General features: G+C 42.6%; 1 protein-coding gene across 2 annotated transcripts in view; it reads right to left on the bottom strand.

The window, feature by feature from the left end:
* LOC139478577 (receptor-type tyrosine-protein phosphatase mu-like) overlaps positions 1-12614 on the bottom strand; it is a 37717-nt gene extending 25103 nt beyond the window's left edge. The window contains exons 1-4 of one of the 2 annotated variants that reach the window (XM_071261115.1): positions 12534-12614; positions 8383-8541; positions 3976-4155; positions 3431-3622 (exon numbers count right to left, since the gene is read on the bottom strand). In XM_071261115.1, coding sequence (XP_071117216.1) covers positions 3431-3622; positions 3976-4155; positions 8383-8541; positions 12534-12582 — 580 coding nt within the window. In that variant the 5' untranslated portion in view covers positions 12583-12614. Of the gene's footprint in view, positions 1-3430; positions 3623-3975; positions 4156-8382; positions 8542-12495 lie in introns of both variants that reach the window. The other variant, XM_071261116.1, reaches the window with a different exon arrangement.

Below are 12614 nucleotides of genomic sequence, written 5' to 3'. Positions count from 1 at the left end.
CCGCAAAAGACGCCTATGCGTGTCGTAATAGGCGACTAACAGGATCGGGTGGTCAGGCTCGGTGACTTGGTTGATGTATGTCATCGATCCCACTTGCGTGGATCGATGCTCATGACATCAATCACTGGATTTACTGGATTATTTACAGACCTATATATAGCCGTCATATAGCTGGAATATTGCTGAGTGTTAAACAACCATCCAACGAACTATTGTTACTACTACTACTGCTGCTGCTGCTGCTGCTGCTGCTGCTACTACTTCTACTACGAACGAAGTTCAAAGGAAATTAAATCATGTGTTTACCAAAACTACATGTATTCAGATTGTTTTATCTGGTGTGCGCCAAGGGTGTGTATTAAGCCCTTTTTAGTTCTGTTTTTTGCTTTTTTTTATGAATGAGCTTGCAGCCCAAATCAAAAGAAATTATGATTATGGTATATAAATACATCCTGAACTTATGGATATTGATGTTACTATTTGCAAATGATATAATCACGTTCTCAAGTACTGTAAAATGTTTACAAACTTTGATAAATCAGCGAGAATTGTACAGTGATGCGTGGAAACTTAATGTTAACTTGGATAAGACAAACAATGTTGTATTTAGCAAAGGAAATACGCTTTCAAAAAAATGAAAAGTGGTACATTTGGTGAATTACTTCCAAACATAAACCTCATATAAATATCTTGCAGAGGCTAAAGCAATTGAATCCGTATATTTATATGCTTGAAAAAGATGTCTTGGTGTTAAACGTAATACTTCTATCGCAATGGTTTATGGTGAGTGTCGTCGCATGCCCTTGTATACATATCACTATATAAAAATCATAACATTTTGTTTAAAAGTATTAAAAATGCATGAAAGAAGATTCCCTAAAAAATGTTATAATATGATGTTATTGTATGAAAAAAGTGGAGATAAGAATTCGGCATACAGTGCTAAATGTCTACTCCATAAATGTGGGTATGGTTACATTTGGGACAACCAATGTTTCTTAGCGAATCATTCCATATTCATATCGAAAATAGGACATGCTTTTTGACATGTACTTTCAAACATGGAGATCTATTGTAGATGTTTCTAGCAAAAGCCAATATAATAGATATATTAAAAGGCAAATATCCGCAGAAAATTATTCAACTGATGTAACTATACTCTTTAAAACAAGAAACGCAATACGGATATTTTTGGATATAAAAGCAAAATTATCGGACCAAGAGGTGCGAAATGAAGAGTAAATGTAGTGTCAGTGACAAATTTCCCGGATCAAAATGATCACAACAAGGACATACAAACCATTAGTCGGGAAACACGTTCGATCCGGAAAAACGCACCCAGTATATTAACAAAAGGGCCATGGAGCTGCTCGTACTGCACGTGCAACAAGCACTATGAACGGTATTAATGTGGAGGGCGTTTGATTGCCTGGCATCTGCGTCAATCGAACAGTGACAGTTCAACAACATGCCAAGATTAACAGAAGTGCAAAGAAACAACGTCATAGGCCGCTTGCAGGCAGGGTAATCCCGATCAGCTGTAGCCAGGGTTTTCAATGTAGCGCCCAGCATCATCACAAGGCTATGGGATCGGTTTCAACAGCATGGGTCAACACGTGATCGGGTCAACAGACGTCGGGGAGAACGTTACGCCGGAAACTGCGTACAGGAAGTGGACAGGTTTGGTGGTGGTAGCGTTATGATGTGGGCGCCTATCTCATCATGGCAGGACACGTTTAGTCAATATCCAGGGCAATCTTACGGCTCAACGACACATCAACGAAATTCTCCTACCACACGCCCTCTCAATTGCAGCCAGCAGCTGTGTATTCCAACAGGACAACGCTCGACCGCATACAGCACGGATCACAAGAGCCTGTCTACACAACAACAGATCCCCGGATTTAAACCCTATACAACACCTGTGGGATGAATTGGATAGACGGCTACGCAGACGTCAACCACAACCCCAGGCGTCGTCAGCAGTTGGCTTTTGCGTTGCAGGCCGAGTGGGCTACCATTCCCCAGGATGTGATTCTCATACTCGTCTCTACCATGGGCAAGAGATGTCAGGCCGCTATCGATTCCAACGGTGGACATACGTGTTGTTGATGGTAGCTGACCTTAACCTTGGACTTTTCCTATGTACCGATTACTGAGATGACTACAATCACCAAGTGTTCTTTCAACGACATTTTTGCCCAATACCTTGTACGGTTGCTCGTCAAAATGTATTTCCCTACCTCACACAAATCTGGCTTTGCGTTTCTTTTTTTGAAGAGTATAAAAGAAGGTTTACCACAATGTAGATGCAGCTCACACAGGTTAACGGTTGGGGTTGGCAGGCACAAAAAAAAATAATATCAAAATCTTTATGTAGACAATGTTCCTTAAATGACGTCGAAGATGATTTTCACTTTTTACTTGTATGTGGAAATATGATAATTTATGGAAAAAATGTCTTGAACAAAAATCTTTGTACATCCAAATAAATACAAGTTCATCCCTTTAATATCTATCGCTATTTATGTTTTATGTCATGTTAATAACTACTACTAATGTTTCTGTATGACTACTAGTATATGTGTTTAGAAAGCCATCAGAGCAGGATAGTAAACATCTCAGCCCCCGAAGGTCACTGACAAGAAAGCAAACTATACCAAAGGTTGCCTTAGATAAAAAGGTTGCACATATACATGTATTGACTTAGGGACGTGAAATATTAGGTGGACATCCTCCATCTGTTATGAAGTATCGGTCACGTGTCGCTTCATTACCAATATGCAGATATCCACATCCGTGTTATTACGTTGAGGGGGCACGGGTGGCCCAGTCGTCTTAAGCGCCGCGATTCGCTGTGTAGAGTTGCGTCCCTTGGGCACGCCAGAAACCTATGATTTTGGGTTCGAATCCCGGTTCGCCCAAATTTTGTTTCTAGGTTTGTCAGCACCATACCCGTGCTCGTTGGTTTCACCGAAGTGGTAAACGTCTAAGACCTGCATCACTTCGGGCTTTCCTCCCACATTAAGCTGACACGCCGCGATATAACTGGAATATTGTTAAAAGCGGCGTTAAACCCAACTCACTCACTCACTCACTCACTCACTCACATTTACGTTGAAAGAAACGTGTGAAAGATAATACCCCAACTGGGATTTGGAGTAGTATAGTTTTCGCATGAGGTGAGGGTGTACAGTTATTTCTGAAGGCATAACAGACAAGACTTGGTAAACGCATGGCGGCATCTCATCAATATCTTTGTCCCATATTACTTAGTTCAACAGGTTTAACAAACATACATAATCACTAAACTTTTAGATTTCATCCTGTGGACCAATAAACTTTGAGAGCTCACTTTGAAGTTATATCTCTTATAGTCAAACGTCGTTATTTTCTAAATGTATCGAAGTTAAAAATCCCATGACCTTACCTCCGTAAACGTACACTTCTGTCAACCCCAGTTGGGACTCCGTCGTGTTTGTGCCGACAAGTGTGATGGTGGTGGCGTTGACGACGTTCATACACGTCATCCTCAACGTCGTAGTCGTGATCCAAGCGTTCGTAGCGTCACACGGCATGGTCGTGTCTCTGTTTGTTGTTGTCATTGCTATTGCCCGCGTTCCTGTAACCATGGAGATGTGCTCTCTTATTACAGGAATGGCGGACAAAACCATGGTAGCTGACTTTACTGTTAAAGGTAATAGTTTTGGTATTGTCATGATAAGAAAACACATTGACGAGTAAAATACATACATGTAGGTTTATTTTAGATACTAAGCGGAATGTTTATTACAACACGGGCGGGATTTGTATTCAATTTACATATGGGCCACGTCCTCTAATGATAAGATATTGTAAGCTTACTCCGCAAATGAGTGTACCTGAACAAGTTCTTAACATTATCATGGCAACATCATATTTGGTTTTCTATTTGCGGTATTCGCGGTATATTGACATAGAAATGAGATACACTACCGTGATTCGCTGGCACAAGGACATCAACCCAGACTATCCAGGCCGGATGTTGTAACTCCACGCTCCATGTGGGGTTCAGGGTAGTTCGTGTCAAAGAGTAGGTCGACATATAACCGTCGACAGCAGAAGACGAACTCGAACTACCGGAATGTGTTGTTTGTTGTTGGTAGGCAATGGAGACTGCAACACGTGAATCAAATCTGAAGGGTTGTTGAGGATATTGTACAATAAATGTGTACATATACACTATAGCTTCATTGGAACAAGCATCATACAATCCTAAATACGGACACAATGCGTTGAATGCGTCTGAATCAGTGATTTGTAAGGCCTTCCGAACATATAATGCCGCATCGGTCATTGTTAAGACCTTCTGTACATGACGTAGCGCCTAAATGGCTCTTAGTAAGGCTTAACGAACATGGCATAGCACTGAATCAGTCATTTGCCAGGCATTCTGACTGTGGTAAAATATTGAATCAGTTATTTGTTAGGCCTTATTTGTTAGGTCTTCTGAACATGGTAAAGCATTGAATCAATTGTTTGTAAGGCCTTCTGAGTATGGTAAAATGCTGAATCAGTTAATTGTCAGGCCTATTTGATCAAATCTATATTGTTTAATCAGTCTATGTATCACCAAACAAGCCACAATTTATGCTTGACCATAAGACCTTTTTCCTGTTTGCGAATCCGCCGACGTTAAAAATCGAAAGTTGGCAACAAAGTAATATCAGCATTACTTGATAATTTTCTGATAGTAAAAATAATTCTGATAAAAAAACAAATCCCCCATACATGTCATCGACTGAGGAAAAAGCGCTGTCTAGAGTGCATTTTGAACTCTTGAAAAACGAAACAAATACTGAAATTTAACACTGGTGTCAATTAGCATTTACGTGAGACCGCACGTTTTCTTATATCCACCTACCGACGCCATTAAATCTCAAAAGCCCCTGAAAAATCTCGTTAGAGGGAACTTTTATGGTTATTTCGTTGTACACCCAAAAACAATCTGGCCTCAGTTTCTCGTGAATAATGCATAATGTAGATTGAGGATCAAATCAGTGACGTGAAACATCATCATTTAGTTTGGATCAGGTGATTACTATCCGGGTAGGCTTCGGCAGTCAGGTGTCTTTATTCAGCAGCGTTTGCAGCCTACGTTCTTTACAAGAGCGAACTGAAAGAAACGTGCAGTTGTATATAAAGCGCTGGTAACCAGGTGCACTACTAAATATAACCGCTCGCAGTTACTGCCGATTCTTACCCCAATTGTAACCACGTGAGCAAAACTCAATGACGATGTTTATCGCATGCAAAATGGATATTTCTTGAAAAGCCCACTTTTCAACATTTGTCATTACCGTTAATATTCCTTATCGGCGGAATGGCTTGTTTTCCCATAAGCTTCCTTTGTTTATTAAAACATTTCAAGTGGCAAGGATAACAAATCGTGCTCAAATAAACAAAGCGGTATAAATGTATACTAGCCACATAAAGAAACTGTGCACGGAGAAAATATATTCTGGATTGAAATACAACACAGCAAGAACAAAATGATGCAGACGCTGTAGCAGCTGAATGATCGGACCATTAGAAAATGTTAATGGGACCTGAACAACATCTGTTACGATGACGTCAGAAGATCAAAATGGAGTAGGGGGTCAAACGACAAAGTCACAAAGTCAATAACGGGTATGACCACCCGGTGCGTGAATCACAGCAGTGCATCGGCGACGCATGGAGTCCACCAAATGGGCATGGAAGGCCTGGGGAATGACCTGCCATATCCTCCTCAAATCCTGTGCAAAGTCACGGACGTTATCTAGGGGATGTGGAAGACGACGCAAACGGCGCTCCATTTCATCCCAAAAATGCTCTATTGGGGAAGAGAGATCTGGAGAATTTGCAGGCCATGGCAGTAACATGACACTGTTATGGTGAAGGAAATCCATTGCGACCCTCGCCGTGTGAGGACGAGCGTTGTCCTGTTGAAATGTCAATCCGGGGCCATGACGTTGCAGGAAAGGAATAACCACAGGCCTCAGAATCTGATCTCTGTAGCCAACACCGGTGAGATTGCCCTGAACAACCACCAAAGGGGTTCGGTGCCGTGCTGTTATCCCACCCCAAATCATCACAGAGCCACCTCCAAAACGATTCCTCTCCACAATACAGTTGCGTGCATAACGTTCAGCCAAACGCCGGTAGACACGTTGGCGCCCGTCACTGTGGGAAATGTTGAACCTTGATTCATCTGTAAAGACAACATTTCTCCACCATATTCGAGGTTGGCAAACATGATTTCGACACTATCTTAGACGGTTGACGCGATGACGGTGTGTCAGGATGGGACGTATGGCAGGGCGTCGTGGTCGAATCCCGTACTGACGTAAACGATTCCTGACAGTGTTGGGATGGATACGGCGCAGTCCAGGAATTGTCTGGGACGTCGTTACTGCCGTTTGGAACCTGTGTCGGAGATCTGTAACTCGAATCCATCTGTCATGTCTTGGCGTCGTTACTCGGGGACGTCCTGAACGTGGGTGGTCGGCAACGTCATTTGTGTTCTGATAACGTCTCACCAATGCCGATATCGTGTTACGATGGCATTGGAAATGTGTTGCCACCTGTTGTTGCCTCATTCCCGCTCGGATCATTCCAATGGCTTCATGACGCTGTGCAGCTGTCAATCTTGGCATGATTTGCTTGTGATATGCTTGTGTCTGCGCCTGAGAAGTTTTGAATTTTTGAATGACCACAGATCATGCTTTCCAAAGTGACAGCGAATTTTGAGTTGCACATGATGTGTACAGCTGCACAGCATGCACGTGCAGTAACACATTGCACGTCCATAGGCCCACATCAATGACGTCATATCGCATGGCACGTGTATGAGCGTTTGAATGTCTCCAATAATTGCTGTGTTCAAACCTATATTTCATATGTGGACGGTGTGCCCTTATATCTATATTTTCTCCGCGCACAGTTTCTTTATGTGGCTAGTATATTATATCTGCGATTCTTATGAAGTTCAGTATGCATCATATATTGCTATCACACTCAAATGATGTAAAGTGTGATTTCCTTTGCAATTTCGTTACAACTATATACCTATAATGATAGCAAATCTGAGGTAATTAAGAAACATTCAATTCCTAACAAATGAAGACCCCGGATCGTTTCTGGGCGAGGACACCACTGGTACATATCTCAAAGTCCTATCTATGAGATCAGCATGTTTGGTAAACTGTCAAAATAAACTAGGTAAACTTTCAGTAAATGTTAATGGTAGAGGTATTTCATGTTTACGGCTAGCAGACAACGTTTCTAGGCGCATTGTGTGCTCTAAATTCATTTTAGGTGGTTTGCCCGGCTGTATTTTCAAAAGTTAACTCCCACATTTGATAAATTCAACAATGGCCGCCCCCTAAACATGAAAAATCCAGTTTTGTCACATCTTTGGTTCTAACCATAGTGGGACCAGAAATAAAACATGTCTCTGTATGTTTTAAGGTACACGGAATCTATTGAAACCATACATTACCATTAATATGTCAAGAAATCAAGATGGCCACCATTTTGGGTAACTAGATCACCAACTGCGTCCAATGCAAAGGGAGACTTATTTACATGCCTGACAAAACTTTATCATACTATTATGGTTGTAATGTACTATGAAATGCCTCTATTACTTTTAATATGTTCACTTTTCAAGATTCTGCCCAGTCTAACATATGAAACACACGAAACAAACTAAGCGCCACCGGTTTCGTAGCTCAGATGAGCTATTCTGTAATATTAGCAGCCAGGATCCTATAGAGTATACATGATTATTTACCTTTTCAGATCGTAATGTGATAAAGGTGATTAAATATACCGTACGTTGCTACATTAATATTCTACTGTTTAATTGATTCAACTGTCAACATGCTCAATATGGCCCTGAGAGGGGAACGTGACTGCTGCAGGTCAAATGTCAACAGTAGTCATTTAAAAATAGTCATAAAGTTACACACTACCTTATAGCGCTTCAACTTTCTTTCCAGATCTTCAATTTCGGAATGGTACATACCACAATGGGCGTTGGCAGGGGAGATATAAGGAAATGTGTCACGAATATATGGAAATTTGGTGCATAGTGGCGTTTGAAACGTAAAGCTTAAGAGTTATATTTTATAATTGCTTTTACTACTTACTGCATACACACTGTCTAATTTATACAGGATGTAGTAAATGGGTAGTCGGCAATGGTTGAAGTGAGGAACTGTAACCGTACATGATGTATGGACGACGGACGACGCGCCAGGGCAAATACTTCTCATTCCGAGTGCCAAGTCACTTCACTGTCGAGTGTTATTCAAAGTAGTCATGAAAAACTAGAACAAACTCTAGTAATCAACTTACAGTACTGGCATCCGGGACCAAAGTATCCCCTTTCACATCCGAACGAAGAACATCTCCCTGTTGTGATGTCACACTGTCTTCTGTCGAAGCAGTGACACAAGAATCTACAGGACGGTCCGAACCAGTAGTTGCCCAGGCTGTCCCTGGCACACGAGGTGTCTGCAATACCACCAGAAGAACATATATACAGTTGCCTAGTCTGTCTCGGGCACACGAGGTGTCCACAATACCATCATTAGATCAAATATACAGTTGCCCAGTCTGTCTCGGGCACTTGTGGTGTCTAGAATACCACCAGAAGAACATATATACAGTTGCCCAGTCTGTCTCGGGCACACGGGGTGTCTACAATACCACCAGAAGAACATATATACAGTTGCAGTCTGGCTTGGGCACACGAGGTGTCCACAATACCATCAGAAGAACGTATAAACAGTTGCAGTCTGGCTGGGGCACACGGGATGTCTAGTCTACAATACCACCAGAAGAACATATATACAGTTGCCCGATATGGCTGGGTCACAGATGATGTCGATATTACCATCAGAAGAACATATAAACAGTTGCAGTCTGGCTGGGGCACAGGGGATGTCTACAATACCACCAGAAGAACATATAAACAGTTGCAGTCTGGCTGGGGCACACGGGATGTCTACAATACCATCAGAAGAACATATAAACAGTTGCAGTCTGGCTGGGTCACAGGGGATGTCTACAATACCACCAGAAGAACATATATAAGGTTGCCCAGTCTGGCTGGGTCACAGGGGATGTCGATATTACCATCAGAAGAACAATGTCATATAAACAGTTGCAGTCTGGCTGGGGCACACGGGATGTCAATACTACCATGAGAAAACATGAATACAGTCGCTGTAAGCAGGCCCCCATTACCAGTGTCTGCATAAAAAGTTTGCTTTCCAGACAAACAAATTACTTTGCCTGTGAAATAAGTTTAAATAGGAATGCACGTACCCTTTTCCGGTTTCACATGACCATAAATATAGCAGTCTGTCGGAACCAAACGAAAGTGTCTCCTTTTCCGTTTTGTAAGTTATCTGTTCCTACTTAACAGCTGATCCGATAATCAGGGGCATTGCCGTTCAATCGGACTATCCTAAACACAATAGAGGGGCTGGACGGGTGTGATTAACATAGCACTCACCAATGCCCAAGTCATATCACGACAACTGGTAAATACTGGAAACTGGACCAGACAACCAGTGGCTGATATTATGAACACCGTCCCTCACCGTCGGGGTACGATGACCAGCAACCAAGTCACCAAGCCTGTACATCCCAGTCACTTTATCCACTGGCCTGTAATGTGGGGGATGTATTCTAACCCGGGTCGCCCACTTCTGAATATCGTTTCAACGTTTCAATTGCATACCCTATTCCCGGGAGTCACGTCGTCATCTTCGTGTAAATTGTCTCAAACCAGATATCTCCGTCAGATACTTTAACGGTACTACAATACTGATGAAATGAATAAGGAACACAATACGCATGATAAATACTAGTGTTATGTTCAAAACATATACTTCGTTTCTAATAAGACTGTCACTCATTGTCTGTTGCTCTTTAAGTACAACCGCCTGCGTGATCTGGTGGTAGAGCGTCCGCCCCGAGAGCGGAAGGCCCGGAGTTCCATCCCCGACCGCGTCATACCAAAAGACGTTAAAAGATGGTACTTGTTGTTACCTTGTCTAGCGCTCGGCATTAAGGGGATGAAACAAGGAGTGGTCGGCTCGGAGTCAGTATACTGTGTCTGAGTGGGGTATTCATGTTTAACTGCGGCATGGTATCTCAGTGGGCTAGTACTATAAAATCGGCATCAGTCCGGACTAGTACAAGCAGACACACACACACACACACACACACACACACACACACACACACACACACACACACACACACACACACACACGTACATGCACGACGCTATATAGTGCAATAATCTTGGACGCAACGTTGAACTTCATTTCACTGTAGGGGCGGTCGGGTAGCCTGGTGGTTAAAGCGTTTGCTAGTCACGCCGAAAACCCGGGTTCGAATCCCGATATGGGTACAATGTGTGAAGCCCATTTCTGGTGTCCACCGCCGTGATTTTGCTGGAATATTGCTAGAAAACCATACTCACGCACTCACTCATTTCACTGTAAGTACATCGGGTGAATGTTCATGACAATGCCTCAACCATCATAGTCTGTTAACCAGTGATTGATACTATGAGCAACGTCACCGAGTCTGACCACTCTATTTAGTCGCCTCCAAAGATAGGCATAAGTTGCTGGGAACTGGGTCCAACCCGGAATCCCCATGAGGTTATGTGATAATACAAGGATGTAATGCTGTGGATGCGTGTTTACGTCTTTAAAAAACAATCTCGCCACGTCATCTGGTGATATACATTGTGAGTGAGTGAGTGAGTTGGGTTTTACGCCGCTTTTAAAATTATTCCAGTCATATCACGGCGTGTCAGCTTAATGTGGGAGGAATCCCGAAGTGATGGAGGTCTCAGACGTTTACCACTTCGATGAAACCCACGAGCACGGGTATGGTGCTGACAAACCTAGAAACATAATCGGGGCGAACCGGGATTCGAACCCACAACCATAGGTTTCTGGCGTGCCCAAGGGACGCAACTCTGCACAGCGAATCGCGGCACCTTAGACGACTGGGCCACCCGTGTCCCCGATATACATTGTGACTAATCAAGCACATAAGACAGTATAGTGGCGTTCTCTCATTTCATTCCCTTGTTTATTATATATACGACATAGGAATAGGATAGCGAGTGAAAAGTGTCCTGGCCAATTGGTTTTATGCAAGTAGGTTTCGAATCAAAAGGGTTAAGTGTTAAACAATAGTATTCTATGGGGGGATATTTTCCCATCCTCGCGCTCTTGGGCTTTCGTAGTTTTGTCTTTCACATGAGAGGAAGTTATTATTTTTAATGACTGCAATGTAGCAATCTTGGTTTGATGTGTCACTTGTTTATTTCATTTTAATTCTAAAGTGGACAATCGGTAAACGTGAGAAGAGAAACCTTTATTTTACAGTCGCATTACATCATAGTATACCCTGTTGTGTCAGTGACTGGTGAAATATTGTGTTGAGAGTGATTATTGTATCTGGGTCATCTTAGGAACCGTTTGTGTTAGTGTCCCCGAATAAAGTCCTGTGTTTGATTAATCTTTGCTAAGGTCGTGTTAGGTCTCCTTGTAAAGTAAGTCGTAAAGTAATACAAAAGTATATTTTTTCTCACAAAACCATTATATACAATATCTTCAACTCTTAAATTCCTACTTAAACAAATCTTATTGAAAGTGACATATCTCCTTAGTTACACAGGCAAAACAACACTACATTATCACGAAAAAATACTTGGTAACTCTACACAGGAAAACATGACATGCTTGTAAAACCAGTTGACCTCATCTTGTGTTATCGGTAATAGGAAGAAATTCACATTTACCAACATGTATTACTGCTGTTCGTGTACCGACATTAGCGGCGTAAGGAAGCAACCATTCAATATTCTAGGGGTTTGGGGAATTGGGGTATGGTTTATATCCTGTCTCTAACAAATGCCAAGGCCCTAAGCCCCAAACCTCAACCCCAACTCACACCCCCAACCTTCACCCCCAACGTCACCCCAACCCTCACCCAAAACCCTCACCTCCAACCTACATCTCCCAACCTCACCCCCAACCCTCACCCCATACCCACACCCACAATCCTCACCCCTAAAGCTCACCCTCATACGACTCATGATCAGCCCATCACCCCTATCTCTCCCCCCCCTCCCCCCCCCCCCTTCCCACCCACACACACATCCATCACTTGTCCGCTTTCAGATCCATGCTGCATGACACATTAAACTTCCTCTCTGTCAATAACTTAACACCCTTCGCTCCATGGACTCGTACCACCATTCCAAAAGTTACTGATGGAACTCTTTCATTCCGAGTAAGTCATGCACCATGAATAAAAGACTTGGACAAAAAAAGACGTTACACATACACTTATGGATCTATCCCGAGCCTCCTTTGGGAAACAAACAATGGGAAAGCAACGAGAATCTGGAGAAGCGTGCATATCACTTACATTCATATATAGAGAAACAAAACATTCAAAGTAATCACCTGCCACTGCCTCGGAGACAATCCCAAGTAGCACGATAATAAACAGCATGGCCACCACCACACATCTATATAATGTCCTGA

The sequence above is a fragment of the Haliotis cracherodii genome, unplaced genomic scaffold, assembly GCF_022045235.1.
Source record: "Haliotis cracherodii isolate W230 unplaced genomic scaffold, xgHalCrac1.p SCAF_4, whole genome shotgun sequence".
Lineage (NCBI taxonomy): Eukaryota > Metazoa > Mollusca > Gastropoda > Lepetellida > Haliotidae > Haliotis > Haliotis cracherodii.
Note: the sequence above shows the minus strand (reverse complement) of the source record. Positions and strands in the feature narration are given on the sequence as shown.